Source organism: Vigna angularis, chromosome 7, assembly GCF_016808095.1.
Source record: "Vigna angularis cultivar LongXiaoDou No.4 chromosome 7, ASM1680809v1, whole genome shotgun sequence".
Taxonomy (NCBI): Eukaryota; Viridiplantae; Streptophyta; class Magnoliopsida; order Fabales; family Fabaceae; genus Vigna; species Vigna angularis.
The window spans coordinates 28,507,090-28,533,775 of record NC_068976.1 but is presented as its reverse complement, the minus strand read 5'-3'; the positions used below and the strand labels follow the sequence as shown (position 1 = coordinate 28,533,775).

The 26,686-nt window shown below is 33.4% G+C and overlaps 4 protein-coding genes across 5 annotated transcripts; 2 read left to right on the top strand and 2 right to left on the bottom strand.

The window, feature by feature from the left end:
- Positions 1-215: 215 nt before the first annotated feature.
- LOC108336439 (putative tRNA pseudouridine synthase) lies at positions 216-4,517 on the bottom strand. Its single transcript, XM_017572891.1, has 7 exons — positions 4,218-4,517; positions 4,053-4,088; positions 3,419-3,531; positions 3,172-3,320; positions 2,870-3,014; positions 1,753-2,190; positions 216-1,218 (listed from the first exon to the last, which is right to left on the bottom strand). Exons 1-7 carry the CDS (start codon positions 4,426-4,428, stop codon positions 811-813), a joined length of 1,500 nt encoding a protein of 499 aa, XP_017428380.1. The 5' UTR covers positions 4,429-4,517; the 3' UTR covers positions 216-810.
- Positions 4,518-10,413: 5,896 nt separating this feature from the next.
- Positions 10,414-17,611, top strand: LOC108338052 (protein TIC110, chloroplastic). Its single transcript, XM_017574715.2, has 15 exons — positions 10,414-11,007; positions 11,102-11,161; positions 11,362-11,485; positions 11,589-11,657; positions 11,770-11,868; positions 12,160-12,226; positions 12,603-12,667; positions 12,807-12,901; positions 13,103-13,230; positions 13,321-13,421; positions 13,827-14,043; positions 14,304-14,458; positions 15,567-15,692; positions 15,782-16,759; positions 17,127-17,611. The coding sequence occupies exons 1-15, from the start codon at positions 10,550-10,552 to the stop codon at positions 17,367-17,369; spliced, it is 2,985 nt and encodes a 994-aa protein (XP_017430204.1). The 5' UTR covers positions 10,414-10,549; the 3' UTR covers positions 17,370-17,611.
- A 2,360-nt stretch (positions 17,612-19,971) lies between these two features.
- Positions 19,972-21,866, top strand: LOC108338053 (cationic peroxidase 1). Its single transcript, XM_017574716.2, has 4 exons — positions 19,972-20,238; positions 20,556-20,747; positions 20,988-21,153; positions 21,279-21,866. The coding sequence occupies exons 1-4, from the start codon at positions 20,026-20,028 to the stop codon at positions 21,662-21,664; spliced, it is 957 nt and encodes a 318-aa protein (XP_017430205.1). The 5' UTR covers positions 19,972-20,025; the 3' UTR covers positions 21,665-21,866.
- LOC108337529 (peroxidase P7) lies at positions 20,619-25,976 on the bottom strand. Of its 2 annotated transcripts, XM_052879891.1 has the most exons (4): positions 25,691-25,976; positions 23,838-24,032; positions 23,058-23,666; positions 20,619-20,736 (listed from the first exon to the last, which is right to left on the bottom strand). In XM_052879891.1, the coding sequence occupies exons 1-3, from the start codon at positions 25,907-25,909 to the stop codon at positions 23,106-23,108; spliced, it is 975 nt and encodes a 324-aa protein (XP_052735851.1). In that variant the 5' UTR covers positions 25,910-25,976; the 3' UTR covers positions 20,619-20,736; positions 23,058-23,105. The 2 variants fall into 2 exon arrangements, with proteins under 2 accessions (XP_052735851.1, XP_017429568.1); XM_017574079.2 differs by lacking the exon at positions 20,619-20,736 and having other exon boundaries at positions 22,916-23,666; positions 25,691-25,975.
- Positions 25,977-26,686: the final 710 nt, after the last annotated feature.

Below are 26,686 nucleotides of genomic sequence, written 5' to 3'. Positions count from 1 at the left end.
ATATCTATATAAAAATTAGAAAATGTGTAAATCATTTTATTAAAAATATAGTTGAGATGTGTTTTATTTTAAAATTAGGGGAGGTGAGAATGTATTTAGCGTGACCGTTGAGGATATAATGCAATTTCTTATATTATTATTTTTTATAATAAATACAAAATAGATTACATTTTATACCAGGAATTTAGGAAAAGCAATGTATACTACCCTCAACATAAAGAAATAAATAAATAAACTAAAACAAATTAGAGTGATATATGCATCACACAAGCTATTGTATACTTTAAGCATAGTTAAAGAAACTAAGAATGGCTGATGTGCATGGAAACTATACATCCACTTCAGAGGGTAAATGATTGCCTGTAGCAAGTCAGAAACCAAACATCATCTCTCAAACCCAGTATGAAAGATTATTCAATCTGTTTGTAGAAGCTGTAGCTGAGGTTATTATCATTGACTAGTGAAATTTTCAGCCTCTGAAGTTGTCATTTATTTATCAGATGTTCAATTTGATGAATTCTCAGGAGTCATTTCCACAGTCCATTCGAAACCAAATAACTAAAACTCATCCTTGAAGATAAAATCTTCCAGAACTGCAAGTATTGAGCAAACATGATTCTCCATTGATAGATCCAAGGCCAAGTAGGCTGAATAAATAGGACAGGACAATCAGAGCAAAAGTATTGAATTCCTTGTTCATGTAATAATAAGGGTTGAATTAAAAAATGCAGGTACGCCAATGGAAACTTTAATTAAGGCGTGTTAAGCAACCAAATTCATAACAGGAAGAACAATCACCACCTTTGACTTCTAGTTCGTTCTATTTTCAAGATTTTCTTGTAACGAAGTCCAAGCCTTCCTGACCTCGTCCAACTGATCATTTGGTATGCTTGTGTGAGCATCCAGTTTCTCAATCCACTCTTCCCAGGGAGATCTTAATGGGTCCAAAAATTTTGAAACTTGAGGTAGCATAACTGATTTGTAAAAGTCATCCACTGCCTTGTTAATTTCTTTTGATTCGACTATTGTCAGCATTTCAGGCCTTGTCTCATTTCCTGGTCGTGTTCTTATTGAGAATCTGTTTCCCCTTAATATTAGAACTTCTGAAGGTGCAAGGGGTAGTATAATTCGAGAGAACCTTGCCAGTGATAGCTTTATAATATCCTTTGGCAGTACCTTGCGTTTTACTGCCACTGCTGTCCCAACCATTTTTCTTATCTGGAAAGAGTATAAAAGGTCAAATCACAAAGCTTATAAAAACAAGGAAGTACAATACATCAACCAATTTAATTCAATACATGGAAACAAAATCACAGTGGATTCCGTAATATAAGGTTTGACAGATCAAGACATCACTAAAACAAGAAAATGGAGGTTAGTTTTGTCAATCACGAGCCTTACTGAATAACCAGGTATTGTAACAAATGAAAAGGGAGGTTTATTGCAATAGTATATGTAACTTCATTTGTCAGTATATCAACTTTCATATTAAGTAATCAAATAGCATGATTGAAATCCTCAACTAGGAAATAAATTCAACTTAACTAAATACTGTGGGTATAAATTGTTTAGATCAAAGGGGACTAAGTTATCTAGAATTTTCATAACTCAATATAAGTAAAGCATAAAAGGTTTATGACAAAAAAAAATGCATACTAGTGTCTATGCATTTGAACCTTAATCCCGGGGAATTCTCTAAGAATAAAAAAATTAAAGAAGAATAATATGGGAAAAAAAAAGAAAAAGAAATACCTGATGCAACATGAAGGACTCTCCCTGTATGGATATCTCTATGTAATTATGTCCCAGTGATGTTTCCAGCTTTCCACAAGAACACTGAAAAACTTTTCTGAAATGGGAAGCACTTAATCTGTCTGCTTCATCGGGTTCATATAACCATCTAGCATGAGCAACCAATCTAGAGTCTTGGCCAGGCAATCTATTTCCATTCTTATTGTTAGAGCCACCAACAGGTTTACCAAAATTATGAGCTTCTGAACACTTCTGGCTTTGACACTCCATATTTTCTGTAAATGCCTTGTCATTTTCAAAATTTTCTTCCTCATCAATGTACTCACATTCAGACTCATTCAGTGGCAACCTCTCTACACTCTTTGATGACAATTGCCTTTTAGGAGAATGTTTCCTGTACTTTGACCTAGCCGTGTAGTTATGGAAAGGATGTTCCCCCTATGAAAGGCAATTATAGATAGAAATAGTAATATTAGAGAAACAACATAAAATATCAGAAAGGCTGACCCTAACTTAGTCATAAATGTAAAATTTCTAGCACACTTTCAGGAAACACAGTCATCCGGCATCCATGTCCCAACTAAAAAAACTGATAACAGAAAGAGGAATAACTAATGAATGTCTTGTTTATGTTAGCTTTTAAACTAACTGTTGGGTCCATACAAAATGTTGGGCAAGGAAGGAGACAATAATGCAATACATTAATACATGTATAAACTATCAGAAATTAACTAATAACAAGGGAAAAAAGATTCATAACTATCTTTTTTCTCTTTTAAGTGACAGACTTTTGAAAGATTTTTTATTCTGTTTAACTGTCATTTTTAAAATTCATCACAGCATTAATTACTTTGCTGTCATCTGTAATCTCTTACTCTTCACCTAATCTTTTGCATATGTATTTATTGTGACGTAAAAACGAAAAGGTTAAAATAGAAAATCTTATAAAAAATGTAGTAAGATAACATTTATTACATTTTATGGTTTCTCCAAAATAAATTTAAACTACACTTAAAAGGAAACACATGGAGTAACATCAGTAATTAAGAACAAAAATAAATGGAGGCTTTTATTGTAGACAAGGGGGGATGGGGGGAGTGAGACTAGAATACCACACCTCAAATACATTGAGAATATCATGGAACTCTGATATGTGGTAATCAATTTCATCATTGCTGGAATGGCTTTGAATACCAACAATTTCAGCAGGAAGAAGGTAGGAGTACTTTCGCAAAACACATTCCTTCCTGGGATCAAAGCTCCTAGGTCCAAGGCATAAATCTAATAATTAGAGAACAGGACCAAAGAGCAGCAGGACCTCACAAGGCTATCATTATATAAAATTTTCACAACAGATATCAGTCGAGAGATTACTCCATATTATGAATACTGAATAATGATATTCATTCCAAGCCTTACCTTTGTGAGGGCAAAATGCTTAAAACTTTTATATCAAAGGGAAGATAAGAGTTAACATAATTTGCAAGGGCAAAGCCATGGGGGTCTCCATTCCAAGCATTTTCCGGGATTTCCATTTTAAAGGATACGATCGTTGCAAGAGAGTGAACCTAATATATGGGCAGCATCAAATAGAAAAATCAGGCTACATATGCACCAAAATTAAAATAGTGAACAATACAAATCAAAATGACAATTCACAAATTACTCCTTTGTCAGTCCGGCTGCTTCTAGCCCATCTAATCTTCTGCAGATCCCCAAAATTACTTTCGCGAATGCCACCAGCCTTGAATACGGCAGTTTCTAGTTCTTTCTCAATAGCTACATTTTTTTTAAATCATGACATTTAGAAACAAACGGTCGACCCAACTAGCTAGGTGGATTGAACCACACATGTACCCTACAAATTCATAATATGCAGCCAATACAGATAAGAGAAATGCTAATAACACACTCTTTAACTTACACTCTTAAGCGTCTCCTTTGTTATTAGCAAAAATATATTGAAAATCAAATCAGTAAACTGTATGATTTCACTCTTTGTTCATGATTTTGTAGATGTTATTATTAGTACTCCTGGAACACACGGTACTCCCAGTCACTAATGCGTTGACACCAAAACAAACTGTTTCACGAATATTCAAAGATTTAAAAGTAAAAAGTTTTTACTAAATTTCCAAGAATCATGCAAATTAAAAAAAAATAAACTTTTTAAATAAATTGTATTCCCCCCACGGGTAGAGCATTTCTACAAACATCTTGGACACACAAAAAACAAGTATTGTTCTTTCTCTTTTCAACCCATATGCATAGAGCAATTAGGACAGGCCAAAGAAGCATACTGGAGAGAAAATGTTCATCGTGTTGCATTTGGAGACCTGAAGAGTGTAAAACAAACAAACAAACAAAAAATTAGACAATTAAACATGAGACAAAAGGGCATCCTAGTACGAGAATGTTGGTGATTTAAACAGGCAAGAACAACAGGGGGTGATGGGAAATTGGACCTCGGTAATTGGTGCCAACATATGCAACGCGCATTACAACCTTTTTTTTCCGAGAAGGTTGCCATGACTGGGAAGAAGTAGAACAACAACAAGCATGGAATCGTGTCCTTCTCTTATTCTTCCCAAAAGCGGGTGATACTCTAAAGGGAGCTTTCCTGAGCAAAGGAAACAATGGCACTCGCAACCAACTAGCCATCTTCGCACTCCACATCTCAGAGTAAATTATGAGCAGTGCTCTAACAACATTGTTAAAATATTTTTGACAAAAATTATATTCTTGGTATCTTTGCAAAAAATTGATATCTGATTATTGTCTTGTAAAACTCTGGTAAGAAAATGGTATTTTTAGAGGTGGTGGTCTAAAAACAGTGAGACTTGTTTTAATATTAAATAATTTTATTATAAATAATTTTGTTATAAACAAGTTTACTATTTTAAAATCTATCATATTTTTAGAAATTACTTTTCTAGAGTTTTCTACCTTCTTTGTAAGAGTTCTAACTCCTGAGTCATTTATTTGACGATCAGGAGGTACCTAATTGACTACAGCAACGAGGTCTACGTTTGACCAGTTTCTTCAATAGAGCAAGTAAGTTTCGACTCATTTTTCTCCTTTCGTTCCTAAATCTGTTTTAGAGGAATTTAGTATTGTTGCATGTGTAATCATGCCTCTCTTACACGTTCTTGATTCATCTAGAGTTCTACAGACTCTGTCCATTTCCATTTTGATGTTTCGTAGGTTCGTCTAGGTATTCCTTGCGGTTTAAGTAATCGGCGGAGCGTTTTGAGAAGTTTGACAGTTGGTTTAGAGGTAAGGGAAGCTATAATTCTTGCTTTAGTATGGTTATATTAATAATTTGGTATTTCTATGAATTGTTGTTGATTTTGAAGAATTTACTGTGATTGGGTGTTTTATAAGTATGTTTAACTGTTAATTTGGATGGTATGATGTTGAGTGTAGTTGTAATTGTATGCTCTTGATATGTTATACTGTTGTGAATGTGGTTGATGAAGATGTGTTGTATTAGAAACTAAATTCAAGGTGGTTGTGATGAGAAATGGTTACATCTTTGAGTTTTAAGTTTAAGATGAGGGGCTTGCATGAGTGAGGCTTTTGGGAGTGAATCATTGTTTAGGTACTGCCATGAGGTAGATTGGGACTTGTTGAACGTATATTGGGGATTGAAATTTGAGCTATAGTGAAAGTGAAGTTTATAGTTGAAGTTTAGTAGTGTTTTGAAGGAAAAAAGAGGTTTTACGTAGTGAAATTGTGAGGAAGGGGTGGTGAACTGGTTTGATGCAGTTGGGAGTGTTTAGGAGTTGTTTTGTGACTTGCTCAAACATTTAAAGTGGAAAGAATCTGAGTTATGAGTATGTGGTGGTAACTAGGTAGAGTAAATGTTAGTTTAGAACTAAATTCTTGGGATTAGACTAGTGAAAACTTGAATTGGGGGTTCTGTGAGTAATTGGTCATTTTGGTTTATGTTATTGAGTCTTTTGGGACTTGTTAGAGTCCCTAACTTGTTTAAAAACAAGCTAAAACTAGTAGAATCCAAGTTGGGTCTATAAAATGATATTTTGGTAAGTTATGGAGTAGATCCTTGTAGTAGTCACTTAAAAATGAGTTAAGGATGGTTTGTATGAAGTTGTCTAAGTCTAATTGATGGTATAATACAATCTAGGAGTGTTAGAAGTTGGGAAAGGTGCATAAAATTGGTCAGGAGTGGTTGAGATGCACAAATTCTGCAGTTTTGGTGCTGTAGAATTATGCAGTCTCGTTGAGCGAACAGACTTGGTGCGCTGAGCGAATGAGCTTTAGCTGAGCAAACTGATTTGGTGCGCTGAGCGAGAGGTGAGTGAGCAGAACCCACTGTTTCTGTTTTTGCACAACGAGTTTGGTGCGCTGAGCGACTAGTCCAGAATCTGTTTTAAGTATTTCTTTCTTTATTTTATGATAACTTTAAGCTATGTTTTGACTTTGAGGATGGTGTAGAAATATCTATAGTATTCTATGATGGTTTATTCTTGAAGTTATGTATGTGTTTGATGTATGATTAAAGATGATATATGTTGGTATTCAATGTAAAAGTAAAGTGACATATGTACATGGTTTCAAAGGTGTTCAAAGTTATGTGTTGTGATTTAAAGTGAAAGTATGTGGTTTCAAAGTGATGAAAGTAAGTTCCAAGGTGGAACTTCTTGGTGAGGTTGAAGTACGTTTAGAATGAATGCAGGAGCTCACTCTTGGAGGTTATCTTGAAACTCCAATGATCTTTCGTTCTCACATAGAGAGGATTGATTCATGTCGTGAGGAGTAGCATGAGGTCCTAGTCTTGGGGGCTTCCAGTATGCTCCAAGGCCCAGAACAGACTAACCTTGTGAGTGTGGTAGGGTGAAACCCATTGACAATGACTTTGCAAAGCAGGATAAGCCATCACAAGTGCACAACCCGCCATAGCTCGGCAATCATTCTAAGTCCGAACAGTCCATTCATAATAAGTATCATGCATAAAGTGTTTGATGATTGTGTAGTGATATGTTTGTTGTATGTAACATGTTTTAAATGAGTTTATATATATATATCGTTCCTCAATTGTAAACTAGCTTACCCTTGCTTTTTTGTTGCTTGTCTTTATATGTTGTTTCTCTTTTGCTATGATCACTTAATCATGTGAGCTTAGGGATTCAACTTTTCAGTTGTTCCAGCTAAAGGTGAGGGAGAAGCAGGTGAGTTGTTAGATAGATGTACAAAAGTATATCTCTTCTTTGAAGGAGGGTTATTTTACCTAGTTGTTCTTTTAGTATCTATGTAATGTTTTATTTTGATAATTTTATACTATTAAAATGGGATGTTACCTAGAGAATTGTTTTTATTTAAAAGATCAATTATACTTTGTAATGTGAGGTCTATCCCGTGAGAGAAATAATATACTAGAAATATTACTTTCAACTCACAACTTTATACATTAAATTTATGATCTTTCTCTTTATATATTATAAATTTTATTTTTTTTCCTTATTTTTAAATATTAATTTAGTCTTTACATTTTTGAATTTTTTTCACTTCAGTTTTAGTATTATTTTTTATTTAATTAAATCTTAAATTTCTTTAATTTATTTTTTTATTAATATTATTTAAATAATTAACCTACAAGAGGCGACTCTAGTTTATTTAATAAAGAGTTTTGAAATGAGGGATTAATTCCTCCACCACCACCTTAGCTCACTCATATCTTCCATCCTAATCTCTTTTCCTTCCACGGTACCTTCATTAACTTAAACAAATAACATCACCAAAAAAACCCAACTAGAAAGAAAGAGAAAAGGTGCCAATGAAAAAAATCATGATTAAAAAATTTTGAGAATAGAGGAGGAGCCTCGATTCGTGGTGGCAAACATTGCGCTAGTGAGGAGGATCGACGGTGCCCAAAAGGGTTTGATAGTGGCCACATGGGTTCATAATGGTCATGGTTTCATGTAAGAATGAAAAGGAATAGATGGTAGCATCAGTGACGGTCTTGGTCACGTGTTGTGGTAGCGCTCACGATAATCTTGGGCAACAATGGTGGATATGCGGTTTAAGGGGTGGCAATGCTTCTCCCCGTGGCAGAAGGACACACAAAGAAATGAAAAAACTGGTGGCCGATAATGCCCCTAGCGTTGTCAACGATGCCCTAACTAACCATGGGAAGATGCAACAACAGTAGGACCTGTGGAAGTTGGGGTCCTTGTGAGGGAGGAAAAGGAAAAAACCCTTTGGGGTTTTTTGTTTTGTGAGAAGTTACTCTGCTTTAAGAAGAAACAATCATTTTTAAATTTTCTCTTTTTAATTTTTTTTATTGAATTCACTCAAAATAATGATTGACAAGTGGATAATGAGGTGTCCAAACATTATACTCCATAATGGAACATTGTTAGATAGCTCAACAAATTTTTAAGGTTGTTACATTTCGAGGGTTAAATCCACACATTTTAAAAGTTAATGGACTAAATTGGATCAATATTTTGAAGATGGCAAATTCCAACTTTCATTGAAAGTTAAGGAATCATAAACATATTTAACCCAAAAAAATAATGTAGTCCAATTGAAGTGTTAATGAACTTTAATCGATATCCACGTTCATAAATTCACCATTAACCAAGGTTAAAACTCAAAGTTTTCTCTCTCACTAAAATCTCGACTCTTAGTTGATTTGAACTTATTAATACAAGATTTTATGTATAAAATGGTAATTGCATAACTAACTTTTGTAACTCACACATAAACTTAGCATTAACAATGCTTTCACAACTGAGCTTGAAACATTGAGTATGTAAACTATCTTATTATAAATGAAGAAGTTAAAGTTTAATGTAGAGTAGAGAATATGATACCATCAAATGATTTGAAGTCACAAAAACTAACAAACTGGTTAAGATAAACAATTTTCTACCACCAAATAATCTTGAATTATCAAACAATCTACTACATCAGATGATTTAGGAACCTTAACAAGATTTTGAGTTAATCTTGACACATAACATGAGTCAAATTTCCCATGCACCACATGTCAACTCGCTCCTTTCCCTCATGCATTCAAAGGAAGTTGCATGTGCATGATATGATTTTGTCACTGCCTCTTCATTAAATATCTTTTATAGTGATATGAACTATAGTAGAGAAGGTAAAAGTTGAAATCAAAGTGATTTACATTGGTGATGGAAAACATCCAACCAATAAAATCATGACAAAGACGAAAGAAGAAGATAAAGTCTCATTGAGAACATGCTACACGAGTGAGATATATAAGAATAACTTTTGTTTGATATGAATAAAGATGTGAAACATAATTTCCCAGTTGTAGTTTTATGATTTAGGGAACAAGGTACCACATTGCCTAGCTTAAGTTTTTCACAAGCGTTTATAAACAATGTCTAGTGTGAGAAAGCTAAAGCTTATGGTTGATTAGACTAACATGTAACTCTTTGTGTAATTCTCTCACTCTCTCTCTCTCTATCTACGTATATATATACTTTAAAGAAAAGAACTTAAACATGTAAAAATGTAAAAATAATATAGTAATGTGGAAATAGAACACTCCTAAAACTCATCGGGAAAAGTATTCCTTCACAGATATAGTTAAAAGGTCAAGTTCACCTAAAACTCTATCATCCACAACAACCAAATGTATTACGAAATTGAATTAATTAAATTGATGTGTTTTATTCTTCATATTCACTTATTAGCTCATAAACTATTTTCAATTGCATCTCAATGATCATTTACCTTTCCTTTCCATTTTCCTTGATGCACTGACTATTGAGCCACTCTAACATTTTCCCAATTATATTAAAATACTCAACCAATTTGTCAAACCATAAACACAATCTTCGGATAATAACATTGTAATATACAAAAATTAACAAATATATTTTTTTTAACAAAGGTTATCTCTACTTTCTAGGAAATCAAAGTAATATAAATATTGTTAGTCTCCTCCATCCTATTTCGATCCTCAAATACATCAATTACCAAGTAACAAAAATAATTTCCCAAATGCTTTGTTAGTATCTTTTTTTGTGATCGAGACCACAAAATCAACTTCATAACCAAAGACATCTAGAAATCCCAATACAAGCACAAGATCACGGGATTCTAAATGAATCAGAATAAAAATTACTCATATTTTTAGTTATATAAAAAAACTATTTATAAGTAACATTTAGTTACCACTTTATGAATTCAGTGATCTATAACTATATGAAAAATATTAAAAATGGAAACAGGATAATTTTCACCTTCTTCCCGATAAAATTTCGTCATCTTTTATTCGGAAACACTAGTGAACAATTTTTAGTGTGAAATATATCACTAAACTCGTTTTCATTTTTCAGTGAAACTTATAGAGTTTCTCAAAATCCAAACTCATTCAATATTAAAATTTCACTCTTAGTTTCAAAGCAAAAACTTTTTTATTGTAGTTTGAACTTTCATTCTCTCATAAAGTTTATCCGTGTAACACTAATAATAATATTTAAAAAATGTTAAAAACACACTTTTCCACACACTCTAGGAATGTATTCTATTGAATTAGGAAGAAATGTGAAATTGAAGGGTCCCAAAAACTTTTGAATAATTCTTGATGAGCCACGTGTACGATTTGCATTCTTCATAAGATGATATAAAAGAGGAATAGCCCAACCCAACCCAATAAGGACGTTCGTTATCTTCAAAACAATCTAGCCTTCCCTCTTTCTATCTCCATTTCTCCTCTTTTCGTTAAACCCTATAATCACCACTGCACTTCACTCTCCCCTCTTCTCCTTACGACGTCGTTTAAGAGGGAAAAAACATGAACCTCTCCACCCTCACCTCTTCCCACAACCAACGTCCCCTCCTCTTACCCTCTCCCTTCCACTCCAGACGACGTCGTTTCAGAGTCTCCCTTCCTCGCTGTTCCTCCGACACTGCCTCCGCTCCTCCTTCCACGCAGCAGCAGAGCCCGCCCAAGGACCTCAAGGGAATCGAGGTCCTCGTTGACAAGCTCTCGCCGCCCGCCAGACTCGCCACCTCCGCCGTCATCGTCGCTGGCGCTGTGGCTGCCGGCTATGGCCTCGGCTCCCGCTTCAGCGGTAATCGCTATGCTGCGCTCGGTGGAGCTGTCGCTCTCGGAGCGGCTGGCGGAGCTGCGGCGTACGCTCTCAACGCCTCGGCTCCGCAAGTCGCCGCAGTGAATTTGCACAACTATGTCGCCGCGTTCGACGACCCTTCGAAGTTGAAGAAGGAAGATATTGATGCCATTGCGTCGAAGTTAGTTTCCATTTCTAATAATTGACCGTTCTATTTTTCTTTGGTAATTTTGTTGATGCTTGGGTTTTTGATTTAGAATTGGTTAATTTCTCAGGTATGGTGTGAGCAAACAAGACGAGGCATTCAAAGCTGAGATTTGTGATATATATGCTGAGTGAGTGACAAATTAGTGTTGTTGTTATTTAAGTTGAAATTTGTGATTTATTCAAAAAATTGACAAGTTATGATTGTCATTGTTAATTGTTAATGAGTTACATTTGTTAATATGTAGTCCGTGTAGGGATATTGAGTTATGATATTTGGCTGTTTGATTTTTTCACTGAATGATTAATTTGTTTATAACGTGTTATTCAGGTTTGTTTCTTCTGTGCTTCCTCCTGGTGGTGAGGAACTTAAAGGTGACGAGGTTGATAGGATTGTTGGTTTCAAAAATTCTTTGGGAATTGATGACCCGGATGCTGCTGCTATGCACATGGAGGTATTTTTGAGTTTATTTTATGGGCATCGGTGGAGATTGAGTGTGTATTGTGAGAGTGAAAGCGCTATGTTTCTTACTGGTTTGGTGCTTGTTGATTACCTAGATCGGGAGGAAAATTTTCAGGCAAAGGCTGGAAGTTGGGGATCGTGAAGCTGATGTTGAACAACGCCGGGTACGTTTGTTGTGTTGTAATGTTATCTTAAAGGGGTGGTGGCAATACGATCAGGGGTTTAGATGAATAGTGGATACTTGGAGCTTGACCATTGTTAGAGTCTTCAGTGCAGGCATTTCAAAAGTTGATATATGTGTCAAATCTTGTATTTGGAGATGCATCGACTTTCCTTTTACCTTGGAAGCGTGTATTCAAGGTCACCGATTCCCAGGTATTTGTTACTTATGTGGTAATGGTATGCTGGTTTGTGCAGTGTGATATTATTATGCAATTGTAGTAAGATTTGTAGCATAGGCTTATAGTTGTTTTTAGGCATTTGCTTAAAAGGCAAGAACTAATTTGCTTCACAAAATGCTTTTTGCCATGTTTGTGAACAGTGGCACGCTGAGATGAATGTGATCACATTTCTCAAATAATTTTTATTTGTCCTCATTGTCATTTTTTCAATTGCAGTGTTTTTGTTATTTTTCATTTGACTAGCTGGTTATAATCTATTTACCAGATTGAAGTTGCTGTACGTGACAATGCACAGCGTTTGTATGCTTCCAAGCTGAAATCAGTTGGCAGAGGTAATTGTGTAGTCAGTGATTCCTCTTGATCTTTGTTTACTACTACTGTATCAAAGTTGATGAACTAACTCTCTGAAGTCACAATTTTATGCTTTAAAATTTTTCTTATTAATGCAAGTTCGTCTTGCACACTTTTAACAGTCATAGGTATATAGTAGTGGATAACTGACTGTAAATGGTACCCCCTTTTTTATTATAGTGCATCTATTTCTTATTAAGTTTTGCCTTTAAACTTTGTATTTATCTGATATACTATATTTATTCTGTAATTCTCTAGAATTACTGCTATCCAAATTAATGAATTCTTTTTATAGCAATTTTTAGAAATTTTAAATTAGGTTTGCTTCATAAGTGCTAACCAATAATTTCTTGCCAGATATTGATGCAGAACAACTTGTTGCACTGAGAGAAGCACAACGTTTATGTCGCCTCTCTGATGAGGTTCATTTTCATTATTTCTTCTTTCATTAGTCATAGACAGTTTTCAACTTGTATGGGGTAAACCCCTTTATCTTGCTATAAAATAGTTCCTTGGTGTGGTGTAATCTTTTTATTAATTAAAGGAAAATTTCCATTGAAGCTTGCTGAGAACCTGTTTAGAGAGCAAGCAAGGAAATTGGTTGAGGAAAATATTTCAGTGGCAATTGGCATACTTAAATCTCGCACCAGAGCAGTGTAAGATTCATGATTCTTCTGCCTTAAAATATTCTTTTTTGAGGGATCAGTTCATTGCCAGTTTTCATCACTCGCTGAACCAAAGGTGGTTCCACATAAAAATTATAATTCTGGACATTTTTTTCATTAGAGTTACTAATAACTTTTACAAATGACGCAAAAATAGGATTTCCAATATCTGATCATCTTTAAGTTTTTCAGTCCTGGAGTTAGCCAAGCAGTTGCAGAGCTTGATAGGGTACTGGAATTTAATAACTCACTTATCTCATTTAAGAATCATCCAAATGTGGATCGCTTTGCCCGTGGTGTTGGTCCAGTTTCTTTAGTTGGTAAGTGATGTGATCATTCAGTGTCTGTGTGTATGTTCTTCCTGTTTTTAATCTAAATTCTTGATGTTTTCCAATTCATTTTTGACATAGGCGGTGAGTATGATGGTGACAGAAAGATAGAAGACTTGAAACTCCTTTACAGGGCCTATGTTTCAGATGCTTTGTCTGGTGGTCGCCTGGAAGATAGTAAGGTAAATGACCATTACAATTGGATATTAAGTGTGAACTTGTTCAATTCTTTTCTCAATAAACTAATTTATTTTGAAGTTTTGGTTGTGCTAGTGTTTTCCAGATTTATGTTCTGCCCTCTGTTTGAGTAATTTATTTTCTAACAACTAACAACTTAGATTTTGGGTTAGTTGGTTGGATTTGTTGACTGTTATGTACAAGGTTAATATTCCCCTTCGAAATAGATATGTTTCCTAATCTTCCTTTCATGAGTTACCATTCAGATGAACAAAGACGCAACAATGTTGAAAACCATGATATTTGTCTCTAAAGAGTTGTTATTGATATAAGATGTGAAACTTGACCTTGAGAACACTGTTGTTTTAACATAAAAATTATATTTTGAATATATTGATTTTATGTTTCAGCTTGCTGCACTAAACCAGCTAAGAAATATATTTGGACTGGGTAAACGGGAAGCAGAGGCCATTTCACTTGATATTACATCGAAGGTATATCGCAAACGACTTGTACAGGCTGCTGCAGAAGGTGAATTAGAAATGGCAGATAGCAAAGCAGCTTTCCTTCAAAATCTATGTGATGAACTTCATTTTGATCCACAAAAGGCTAGTGAACTTCATGAAGGTAAAAATCATCATGTTTGTAGTAATTTGGAAATTGATCATATTTGAGGCCTGGTAAAAATCATCATGTTTTTATGTTCTGTCAGTTTATATTTATGTGCAATTCTTAAATCTTAAGATTGTAAAACTTGTAATGCAATATTCAATTCTGTTTCTGCTTTCTCAAGGTGGTTAACATTTTACATAGCGTAGTTGTCTATTTTTAATATCACATATTTATTAGATTATAACACAATCTAATGCTAGTTTGTTATTCTTAAGAAATTTACCGGCAAAAGCTTCAGAAATGTGTGGTTGATGGGGAGCTCAGTGAGGAGGATGTTGCTTCATTGTTGAGATTACGTGTAATGCTATGCATACCTCAACAGACTGTTGAAGCAGCTCACTCGGATATCTGTGGCAGTCTGTTTGAAAAGGTAGTTAATGTTTCTTTTTCCCTGTCGAATTTCTTGGTCCTCCATGGGTGTCAAATTAGTGAAGTTGTTACATATTTCCTCCTATGAACAAGTAGGATTAATCCATGAATTATACAGGCTGACAATACAATCTAATCTTGTTAATGGTACTGTCAACAATAGTTGACATGTCAAGTGGAGTGGTATGCTGTTTGTACAATATTTTAAATCCTGGATCGAGGCTTGGTCCGACCTAAAAATGTTATACATCCACTATTTTGGATTTTTTTATATAGTTATGATAAACATTACTTAAAAATGAATTACATTCATAATTATTGGAAAAAAACGTGTCCTGAACAAAACATTTGCCTAAATGCCAACAAAAGTGAAATACTAGTTTTGTAGAAAAAAAAATCATCAATCATCTAAATCCACAGCCTCTTTAAAATTCTCACTAGTATTACAGTTGGAGATTTCCATTTTAGATATTGAAATCCCCCAAAAGCCCTAACTTCTTTGTTCAGAGGGCTTATTTTGAATTGAAACAAAATGCCACTACAGCTGTTGTTCAGCCAGCTATTTGGTCTGCTACGGCTGTAACTAACTGCTTTGCTGTGCCAGCCCCTGGAGGTAGCAGGGCTTCTTTGAGCTCTTCCACTCCTCTAAAGCATAATATTTAATAAAACCCCGGTTGTAGGACGTATGCAGGGGGTTCATTCAGGATATGCTTGTCCAGGAGGAAAGAAATAGAGAATGGAACAAAAAAGAAAGAGAAATTTGGGGATGTGTTTTCACTTTGGAGGGTCGGTCTATTACTGCATGAGAAGTTACAACTGTTACATTTCAATGTGGTGATTAACCTTTTATAACGTACATGAAAGATACATTGCTGTTACTTAGGCCGTGTTTTCAATTTGCAGACCAGTATCTACTTACTGTTAAATCTGTTTGTTGGTTTATTTATCTAAATCAAACTTGTACAAGTCTAAATTACTTAGTTAATGACAATGATGTGAAGGAAATGGGTTTGTTCTTTTCATTCTGTTTTAGCATGACATATGTTTCAATCTCTGCCAGAATGTTCAAAAGTTTTTCCAGTTATTACTAATTCATGTTTCTTTGATAGGTTGTCAAGGAGGCAATTGCATCAGGGGTTGATGGATATGACGCTGAAATCCAGAAAGCAGTAAGAAAAGCAGCACATGGCTTGCGACTTACTAGGGAGGTTGCTATGTCTATTGCGAGCAAGGCAGTGAGTATCAAGTTACCAAGAAACCCAATACTCTTTATCAAGATTTCAGTAGGCTTGAAATTTACTATGGTGTTTTTTTGGCATTACAGGTAAGGAAGATATTTATTAATTACATAAAACGTGCCCGAGCAGCTGGAAATCGTACAGAGTCTGCAAAAGAACTAAAGAAGATGATAGCTTTCAACACCTTAGTCGTAACTAAGTTGGTGGAGGACATTAAAGGGGAGCCAAGTGAGATTTCAGCTGAAGAACCTGTGAAAGAGGAGGAAATTACACTAAACGAGGATGACGATGACGAATGGGAGACGCTTGAGACACTGAAGAAAATAAGACCGAATGAAGATCTTATGGAAAAGTTGGGCAAACCTGGTCAGACAGAAATTAATCTTAAAGATGATCTTCCTGAAAGGGATAGGACTGATCTTTACAAGACATACTTACTTTTCTGTCTTACTGGTGAAGTGACAAGGGTTCCATTTGGTGCTCAGATCACTACAAAGAAGGATGATTCTGAGTATCTTCTTCTAAATCAGCTTGGTGGGATCCTGGGATTGAGTGGTAATGAAATAGTGGAAGTGCACAGGGGTCTAGCTGAGCAAGCTTTTAGGCAACAAGCTGAGGTAATTTTAGCTGATGGACAGTTGACAAAGGCCAGGGTGGAGCAGCTTAGTAACCTCCAGAAGCAGGTAGGCTTACCTCAAGAATATGCTCAGAAAATAATCAAGACTATAACCACTACAAAAATGGCAGCTGCCATTGAAACTGCTGTAACCCAAGGGAGGCTCAATATAAAGCAGATAAGGGAACTTAAAGAAGCCGATGTTGATTTAGACAGTATGGTATCTGAGAACTTGAGAGAGATCCTCTTCAAAAAAACTATTGATGATATTTTCTCATCTGGTACTGGAGAGTTTGATGACGAGGAGGTATTTGAAAAAATTCCATCAGATCTCAACATTAACAAAGAGAAAGCAAGAGGGGTTGTTCACGAGCTTGCAAGAGGTAGACTGTCCAACTCGCTCGTTCAGGCAGTGTCTCTACTGAGACAGAGAAATCGTGGGGGAGTGGTAAGTAATACTCAAAGCTTCATGTTGGATTATCTAAAATCAAGTTGGAATGTCTTGGTAACAGATTTTAAGTAGATGATTACGTCTTTAGGTTTCACACTATAAGAAATTTATTGTGTCTAAAACGGTATTATGACTTGATCAATTTTTAGTAGTTTTTGCACTTGTAGAAGATTCCATACTAAATTTTAGTAATACTTTATTTCAGAATAAAACATTTCACTTTAAAATAAATTTTATCCAAAATGAATTTGCAAAATCAACCTGATTCAAAATCAATTTTGCAAATGTTGATTAAAACAGATTTTTTGGTTTGGTTGTCATGAATGATTAACCAGGTGTGATTGCTTCTTGCCTTTTGGTGCAGGTTTCTTCACTGAATGACTTGCTGGCTTGTGACAAAGCAGTACCCTCACAACCAGTTTCATGGGAAGTGCCAGAAGAGCTTGCCGATCTATACAGCATATACTTGAACAGTGATCCGGCTCCTGAGAATCTTTCTCGCTTGCAGTATCTGTTGGGTATAAATGATTCCACAGCTGCTGCTATTGGGCAGATGGGAGATAGATTGCTCAATTCTACTGCGGAGGAAGAAAACTTTGTCTTCTAGGTTCCTCATTAAATGTTTTTGTCATTAGGCATACATACTGGAGTGGCCGCAAGTCCTCTTCATTTTGCCATTTTTTATCGGTAGCAGAAACAGAATATCACGATGTATAATCTTTGGATTAGAGATGAGTGCAGTCTTGAAATCTTAGATGATTTTTTTTTGAGACAGTTGAGTTTATTGTGTATGAATGAAAATAAGTTGTCATTATCTTGCATAGACAAGTTTTTTCAGAGTTGTGAACCATTGGTTGTTTCCAAGTTTATGACTCAGCTCAACTCTAATTCGACATTTAAGTTGCAAAGTATGAGATCGTGATAGGGAACGTATACGCCATCCCCGCTTCATACGTTTGGAAAAGGAATTCTTTTTCATCCTGTGTTTACTCCATCCAATTGCGCCAGACTTCTATATGTTACATTATAATATATAGTTTAAGACGTGTTTGGATTATAAAATGTAATATATAGTTTAAATAATAATATATACTTTAAAATGTGTTTGATAGAGAAGAAGAAAATAGAGAAAACATAAGGTAAAAGAGAAAATAAAAGCAGATAAGTTAAAAATAGAGTGCTAATCGAATGTATTTGATAATTAAATAAGAAAATTATTTGTTGTTTTAGGTTAACCTATTTATATTAATCATAAAATTTTATATTTTTTAAGACATGAAAGATAACACTCGTATCATCTAATTACTAAAAAAATTGAAAGTACTTAAGATAAGAAAAATTTAATTAAAACTTAACTAATATATCATAAGTTAAATTTCCTTAGGATAGTGACAGTGATACTTACAATACTTATACTAAATAGTCAAACTGAACCTTATCCAAAGTTAGCAACAATTTGTTTTTGCTTTGAATGATATTTTTGTTTTAAAAGTGCATGCATTGGAATTTGAAAAGTGATTAATGGTTTCAAATAAGAATTAGTGGGGTGTTAGCAAAATGGAATTAAAAGTACTTGGAGTAGGTATTATTGCATATAGCCAAATTCTAATGAAAATGTATGCCATTCATTAGTCAAAGCTCGCCTTAATGGCTTCACTCTAAGCATTAACCACATATCTCTTACAAATATATGCCATTCATTAGTCTTTTTTATTTCTTTCATATAAACTCTTCCTAAATATTTTTAAAAATTATAAGTTGGAACAAATTTCTCTATTAATAAAAGTTATTATAGTAGATTGAATGATATGATGAAAAAATGAATGACCATTTTTATTTCTGTAAGTCAATTTTAATAAAAAGGTCTCAATTCCCAGAAGTCTATTCTCAGCACAATGTATCCAATATTTGACAATGATTTTATTTTATTTTATTCAAGTATTTATAAAGCAATTTATTCAAACATACTCTAATTACTATTATTATTAAAAAAAAATGATTAAGTACAAATTGGTGACATTATCTCCAACTTTTGCTTTAGAATTGACTTATCACCCAATACACTTTTCACCTGCTTCTAAGTTCTTCACTTACTCTCACAAACCAAATTTAAATATGTTCTGTTTACTTTTGGGAATTATTATTATTTATTATTATTATGTTCATCGTTTGAAGACAGGCAATAGTCACTTGGAAGTCATAGTTGAAGCCAACACTCGAGAGTTGCAAGGTTTGGCGGGTTTGCAAAACTTTATTTCTTTAACTTTCTCAAATAATTTTGTTGACTATAGTTTGATTCCTTTTATCATCTGTTCACACTCCAAACAAACTATTTATTTCTGAAATGGAAAGCTGTATAATTCACATAAAAAGGAAGAAAGTTCTATTTATTAACTTTTTCTTAATATATAAATTCATTAAAGATATATGAGAATCGTCCCTCCATCGATATTTTGGGTTAAAAGATCACTTATTGTGTGCACTTTTACAGGAAGAACAATTTTTTTTTTCTTATTATTTTAGGATTTAGTTTTTAGTAATAAGAATATAGAAAGTAATAGAGCTTACAACCTAATCGAGCATTTTGGCATAAAAGTCGACTCTTATGACAATGGAGGGAAAAGTGAAAGAATATTTGACCAGAAAGGAAATTTGGTAGCATTTGTAACTACTAAGCAGCATTCATGAAGATTATAGGCAATATAGTCCAAGCGTGATGGACCAACTTGCTTCACCATTCCAAAAACTGTTTTCTCTTTCTGTCAAACATTTTGCTATGATTTTTTTTTGGAAAACGTTTTGCCTTCTTTATCCATAGCATTTATATTGTTTTTAAATTACACAATATTATACATTTAAGGTTTTTTTTTTATTGTATTGTAAATAAAAAATTCAATCATTGGTTAATATCTTTATGGGTTTTATCTGTAATTTTCATTGAGTTACTCAAACAGGGTGAATCATAAATTAAAGTTTATCTCAATAATATTTATTATTTGTTCCATAGTACCAATCAATATCACACCATGAGACTTATAATAATTTTTTAACACCAATTATGCTAAAAAGTAATTATATTATGTATTTTTAGTACACAGTAATCATACCAAAATTAAAGTGGATCATAATTGAGAGTAGATAACTAATTTCTCCATGCATAGGGTCCAAAATGGAGTGCTCATGCCTGACTATAAATAGAGCTTGAGAAGCAGTGTTTGCTTCATAAGTGCAAAGTGCAGAGACAGAAGCATCGTTACTAAACAATGGCATTTCATTCTTATGGTCATAGTTTTTCTTTCTCCATTTTGTTTTGCATGTTTGCCATGGTTACTTCTCAGCTAACTTCAAGTTGCTATGAATCAACGTGTCCCCAAGCCCTCTCCATCATCAGATCCTCAGTTATCACTGCAGTTGCCAAAGAGCATCGCATGGGAGCCTCATTGCTCCGTCTTCATTTCCATGACTGTTTCGTCAATGCATGTTTTCTCTTCCTTCCTACCTTCATCTTTCTTTCTCACTTTCAACTAATCTCATGCATATATCATTCAAAATTCATCAACTCTCATAAACTTTTCATACATAATTCTTTTATAGTAGCATTCTTGCACAAATTATACATCATTCTGAAATATTACAAACTCTTGTAAAACGTATGTAAGTAGCATGCATCTAGTGGCCGATCTTGAACAATAACTAATGATTATACGTTTAATACACATTATTAGAAGTACGAGGTTGCAGTTTTATCCTTGTTGGTATTGCGAACTAATTTGTTAAGATACAACTTGTGTAGGGATGTGACGCTTCTGTTCTGTTAGATGACACTTCAAGCTTTACTGGAGAAAAATCAGCTGGTGCAAATGTGAATTCTTTGAGAGGTTTTGAAGTAATTGATGACATCAAAACTAAAGTGGAGGCTGTTTGTCCCGGAGTTGTTTCTTGTGCAGATATTGTAGCTGTTGCTGCTCGTGATTCTGTTGTTGCAGTAAGTTTAATACCATTATAATAAATATGAATATCTATAATATAATGATAAACAAGACAAAGACAATATATAGTGTAATTCTATTCATATATTTGTTTGCTTGTTACACTCTTAAACTTTTGTCGTTGCTACAACTAAAATAGTTATCATAAAAGTACATAAATTTATGATATAGAATTGTTTATGATGATATGAATATGATAGTATAAAACTGTTGTTATTGTATGGATTTTTTCTCAGTTGGGAGGTCCATCATGGAATGTTGGGTTAGGCAGAAGAGATTCAACCACGGCAAGTAAAGATGCTGCCACTAAGGATATTCCATCCCCACTTATGGATCTTAGTGCCCTTATATCTGCTTTTGCAAACAAGGGATTTAACACCAAGGAAATGGTAGCACTGTCAGGTAAATTAGAACTACTCTCTAGTTAACTATGCATCAAAGTAAGATTATGCATGCAACATTATCAGATGTGATGAATCTTGAGTAATCTAAGTTTTTTCATCTTTCAAATTTTGATGTACATATAGGAGCTCATACAACAGGGCTAGCCAGGTGTCAGCTATTTAGAGGCAGGGTTTATAATGAAACAAGCATTGAGTCAAACTTTGCAACATCACTCAAGTCAAACTGTCCAAGCACTGGTGGAGACACCAACCTTTCCCCACTAGATGTCACCACAAGTGTTCTATTTGACAATGCTTATTTCAAGAATCTCATCAACCAAAAGGGGCTTCTGCATTCTGATCAACAGTTGTTTAGTGGTGGTTCTACAGATTCTCAGGTCACTGCCTATAGCAATGACCCTTCAGCTTTCTATGCAGACTTTGCTAGTGCCATGGTCAAAATGGGAAATCTTAGCCCCTTAACAGGGAAAAGTGGCCAAATTCGTACTAACTGCCACAAGGTTAATTAAAAGTTACCAATAAAATAAGATGAGCAAAAGAAAAAAACAATGCTCATGCAGTCACAATATATGTGATCTTTCATGTATTATTGTATTTCCTTGTGTATGTTTGGAGATAATACTCTAAGAATTTAAGTGTAAGGCGTTGTGATTAGAAGCTTCAGTCCTCTCAAAATAGAGGGGAATAAAGGAAAGTGGTGTATTGAAATTCTATGGCTTGTTAATTGAAGTATTTGCATCAATGTATCACATTAACAAGCTGAAAATTTCACTGGTCTCAGATTAGTGTATTTTTCCAATTTACTACTACAATTACCATAATGCATTAATAGTGGCTAACTATATACAAGTGAAAAACAGAGAAGTTTGATAAGACAATCGTTTCAACCAGCTGAAAATGCAGAACAGGTTATTATGTCATTCTTTTTAAACTAAATTTGGTCAGTTCCTGGTAATTATCTGAAATGCAATAAACTATATCATCTATATCAGAACATGAAACACTGCCTTTGTCAATAATTCATAACTTGTTTGTTTGTTACTCTCCAATCAGCATTTTGGTTAGTGGGGTTGTTGAGTTAAGTAAGGGGAGTGACTGGTCCATTATAATTTAGGACATAGCTCTGTGTTGACAAACATTACGTTTTCATAACTATTAGAGATATAATATAAATCCTTTGGACTAAAATACCCAAATTAAATTTTGAATACTTGAATATGTCATAAATGCTTCAATATTTTTTTTTAGTTGTATCGAACTTTAACATATTTAACACAGTGAACAATAAAGAATATGTAATTAATAAGTCTAAATACGATGGATTTGGTTTCATTGTCTTTCATACTTAATTTGCATTACAACCATTTGTTCTTTTATGGTCACTGCAGTCCAAAATGTAGGGGCAAAACACAGAATACCCATCTTAGTTATCATTAAAATGAATCATTCAACATTTGGTTTGTCACATAATAAATATCAAAAGATTGGTCAAACAGTTGATGCATACGGAATACTGAACTACAAAAGGAAATGAACATTAATAAACTGAAAGAGCTTGGTCAAAATATAAATAATGCTTTGAAAAGTAATCAGCACATTGTCAATGGTTTCCTGATGAAAGAAAGTTCAGTAAACCATTACACATTAGTAACCACATGAAATTTTAATTAATATAAACATTTCCAAGAAACAAGGCAATTGGTCTCACAAAAGAACCAAAGAAAAATATTAATTGTGACAGCAAGCAACGCATCTCGCACTTTCTTAACTCTATGGGGTTCATTATCTGAAGTTTTGAACCAAGAGTCTTATTATCAACATTGATAAACAGTATTCAAGGTGATGTATAGAGTATAAAAATTTGCACAAATATACGACTTTATATCAAACAGTTGCTCAAACCGTTATCCTTCTCCTGTTGTGACCAAGGCATTGAAATAATATGCAGTGCTAATTGACTTTTCTGCAATTGTATCTGATCTCTCCGTAGGACCCTGTAAGAGGCTTCAAGTTACCCATCTTAATCATGGAAACTCCAAAATCTTTGGCAAAAGCATAAGGGTCATTGCTGTATAGTTTCACCAAACTGTCACTTTCCCAACCATCACCCTTGAACAGCTCTTGATCAGAATGGAGGAGACCCTTTTTGTACAACAAAGCTTTATAGTATGTGGTGTCAAATTTTGAAGGAGTGGCATCAAGTGGTGCTAAGCTATTGTCTCCTCCTCTTCGAGGGCATGACTCACGCAAAGTGGCAGCAAATTTGGGGTCTATGTTGGTGTCATTGAAGATCCTGTCCCTGAAGTTAATGCACCTTGCTAATCCAATGCTATGGCCACCGGAGAGGACCACCAAATCCTTGAGGTTTAGTCCATGAGTTTGGAAATTAGCAAGAAGCTGTTGAAAGTTGAAAAATGGAGCTGGAAGATTGTCATTCGCAGCATCCCTGCTTGCATTTCTTGCATCTCTTCTGCCTAGTAACACTCGGTACCAATATTGTGGACCACCCAACTGTTAACAATCAACACATCAAGCAAAATATATGTATGCAAAACAAAAATCATTTATTATTTTGCTATATATGTATATAGAAGTTGGATAGATATCACTGTGAACATGGTTTTAACCACAGAATGATTTCTTGCAGAAGGAGAATTGATGAAAGATTTGGATTGCACTCACTATGGCTACAGAGTCACGAGCAGCTACAGCCAAGATATCTGCGCACGATACTACAGGATGTTTGCAAGCCTTATCCACTGCTGCTTTGATTTTATCAACCACCTCGAATCCTCTGATTGAATTCAGATTTGCGAATGCAGTCTTCTCCCCCAAGAAGAAAGGTGTGTCATCTAGCAGCACTGATCCATCACAGCCCTGCAGTTTTCCCACGTGGATATTTTAGGTTCATCCTACGTTTGTTTAATACTATAATGCTTCAAATTTTGCTATTAGCTTCTGACTTGTACCCTACGCATCATATTACATCACAAATAGTTGTTTCCTTTTGCTGTTCAAATAGATATTAATCTAAGTCTCACATCAACTTATAAGAAAAAAAGGAAGTAATTAATATTAAAGTACTACAATAAATAAATATTTGTTTTTAGTGTTTTCGCCATAACATAATAATTCATTTGGATAATTTGGTAATTGTGTGCGGAAGGTTTGTAATTTTTGGAAAAACAAAAATCATATAAGAAAGTTTGAAATTTTTATGACAAATATACGACGAGGTTTACAATTATATGAAAATTTGATATGTGGATATTCTTTTCTTTTATTCTTTTTATTGCGTGATTTCCAAAATAAACTATAACACAAGGTATTTCAGTCTTATATTTTATAATGAATTATATAAAGGTGTTAATACATGTTATCCTATTTATCGTGACTATTTAGTGAATTAATTCAACTTAAATTAAAAAGTTTAAAAAATTCAAATATAGTCTGATTTATCACAAATTGATAGGTTAAATAAATTGATTCATTTAATTATAAGTTTTTGTTTAACACCAACAAAAATTAAAAAAAAAATCTTAATTAAAATCTAAGTAAAATTCAATCCAAATTTAAAATTAGGTTAAATTTCAAATACAATTCAAAATCACACAAAAAAAATATATAATTTAAATACATTTAGAGATAAAAGATCATTTAGAATTTTTTTAAATATAATTTTATATTTATGATTTATGGGTAGATTGGTAAACCAGATTGGTAAAGTACTACAATAAATAAACATTTGTTTTCAGAGTTTTCACCACAAAATAATTTGGATAATTTGGTAATTGTGTGTTGAAAGTTTGTAATTTTTTCCAAGAAAAAATCATATAAGAAAGTTTGAAATTTTTATTCAAAATATATGACAAGGTTTGCAATTATATGAAAATTTGATATGTGGATATGTTTTATTTTTTTTATTGTGTGATTTCCAAAATGAAATTAACATAACATATTTTAGTGTTAAATTTTATACTATATCATATAAAGTTATTAAATCAGGTCATCCTATTCAACTAGACTGGTCATTTGATGAGACAACCTAATTTTACTTACTTAAAGAGTCTAAAATTTTTTAATCTGACTCGGTTTATCATAGATTGATAAGTTAAATAAATTGACTCACTTAATTATAATTTTTTTCAATACCAACAAAAATTTTAAAAAAATTAATTGAAATCTAACTTAATTTCAATCCAAAATGATGTTAAACTTTAAATACAATCTAAAATCACAAAAATAGAATATAATTCAAATACATTTAAAGATAAGATAGTATATTTAGGACTTTTCTTTTTTTAATATAATTTAATATTTATGATTTATGAAACTAGATTTTTAATAGGCTAAGTTTATTTTTTACCCATATCAAAATTTGTAATTTATTGTTAATCAAATCAACTCGTAATAGACTGGATTGATTCACTAATTTTAATCTATTTTGATAGGTCTACGTGTGACCGAAATTTTGGAAGAATGAAAATTAATTTTAATTATGTAAGATTGTGAGGATAAAATAATGTGGAACTTACATTAACAAAGCAGTCATGGAAATGCAAACGCAGCAAGGATGCTCCGATGCGTTTTTCATGAAGAATTGCTTCCTTAACAAGTGAGTATATGATTGGCAATGCCTCAGGGCAAACTTGGTCATAATAATCATGACTTAGCTGAGCAAAGGTAGGGATCATAAATGTTGGCACCAAAGTGGCCATAACAATCAGAAGAAGAGATTGAAGATGAAAAATCATTGTGCTGATAAGATATTGCTTTGTGACTGTAGCTAACAAAAGTGCATAGGATTTATATATAAGAGGGAATGATGTAGAGAAACTTGTTTTAGTTACCAACATATATAATATTGTAGGTCATAGTAGACCAAGTGATTTTCTTCTCAGTGCCATTCATCACTATCCCATTACAATTCTTCAAGCACTGCTTCACCAACTCTTAGATGCAGACATATATAATATATAGATACATATATGTTGCAATTATATACTATTGCAGAAAAGAATATCACTGTTCATAAAAACTTTGGTTCTGATCAAATTTGGGAGGTCTACACCTTGTAATATTTGGGAAATAGCATATATAATTTTGGATGAGTTTGTTGCATTTTTTTTTTATAAAAAAAATGTGTTTCTTTTTTTAATAAAACAGTAGGTTTCAGTTTTTTATGGTTTGGGTTTATTTTAAAGAAAACATTCTTCTGTCTTTTTTTTTTAAATAGAAAAATCCCTTATGTTTTTTTTAAATAAGATATTATTTTAAAATTTGCCCTTTAGTAACAAAACTGCCCTTTTTGTATGGTTTTATATTAATTATAGAATATTGTTTGGTTGAAGACTATTTATATATTAGTGTTAAATATTTGTATAAGAAATAGTGGAAAATGTATTTTATTATTGTTTCGTCAAAAAATAAACTTTAAAAAATAGGGAATACAAATAAAATAATATGATATCTTTGCAATTAAAAAAACAAAAATATAACTTTTGAGAACTAAATATCTCGTCTCAAATTGT

Excerpts from the sequence above, each read along its gene's own strand:
- LOC108338052 (XM_017574715.2), top strand. The coding sequence starts at position 10,550 with ATGAACCTCTCCACCCTCACCTCTTCCCACAACCAACGTCCCCTCCTC. Across the intron at positions 11,008-11,101 it reads ATTGATGCCATTGCGTCGAA|GTATGGTGTGAGCAAACAAG; the intron begins GTTAGTTTCCAT and ends TTAATTTCTCAG. Across the intron at positions 12,668-12,806 it reads TATGTCGCCTCTCTGATGAG|CTTGCTGAGAACCTGTTTAG; the intron begins GTTCATTTTCAT and ends TTTCCATTGAAG.
- LOC108336439 (XM_017572891.1), bottom strand. The coding sequence starts at position 4,428 with ATGTGGAGTGCGAAGATGGCTAGTTGGTTGCGAGTGCCATTGTTTCCT. Across the intron at positions 4,089-4,217 it reads TGTTGGCACCAATTACCGAG|GTCTCCAAATGCAACACGAT; the intron begins GTCCAATTTCCC and ends TACACTCTTCAG. Across the intron at positions 3,532-4,052 it reads CGATGAACATTTTCTCTCCA|CTATTGAGAAAGAACTAGAA; the intron begins GTATGCTTCTTT and ends AAAAAAATGTAG.
- LOC108337529 (XM_052879891.1), bottom strand. The coding sequence starts at position 25,909 with ATGATTTTTCATCTTCAATCTCTTCTTCTGATTGTTATGGCCACTTTG. Across the intron at positions 24,033-25,690 it reads TCCATGACTGCTTTGTTAAT|GGCTGTGATGGATCAGTGCT; the intron begins GTAAGTTCCACA and ends GGAAAACTGCAG. Across the intron at positions 23,667-23,837 it reads CTCGTGACTCTGTAGCCATA|TTGGGTGGTCCACAATATTG; the intron begins GTGAGTGCAATC and ends GATTGTTAACAG.
- LOC108338053 (XM_017574716.2), top strand. The coding sequence starts at position 20,026 with ATGGCATTTCATTCTTATGGTCATAGTTTTTCTTTCTCCATTTTGTTT. Across the intron at positions 20,748-20,987 it reads CTCGTGATTCTGTTGTTGCA|TTGGGAGGTCCATCATGGAA; the intron begins GTAAGTTTAATA and ends ATTTTTTCTCAG. Across the intron at positions 21,154-21,278 it reads GGAAATGGTAGCACTGTCAG|GAGCTCATACAACAGGGCTA; the intron begins GTAAATTAGAAC and ends ATGTACATATAG.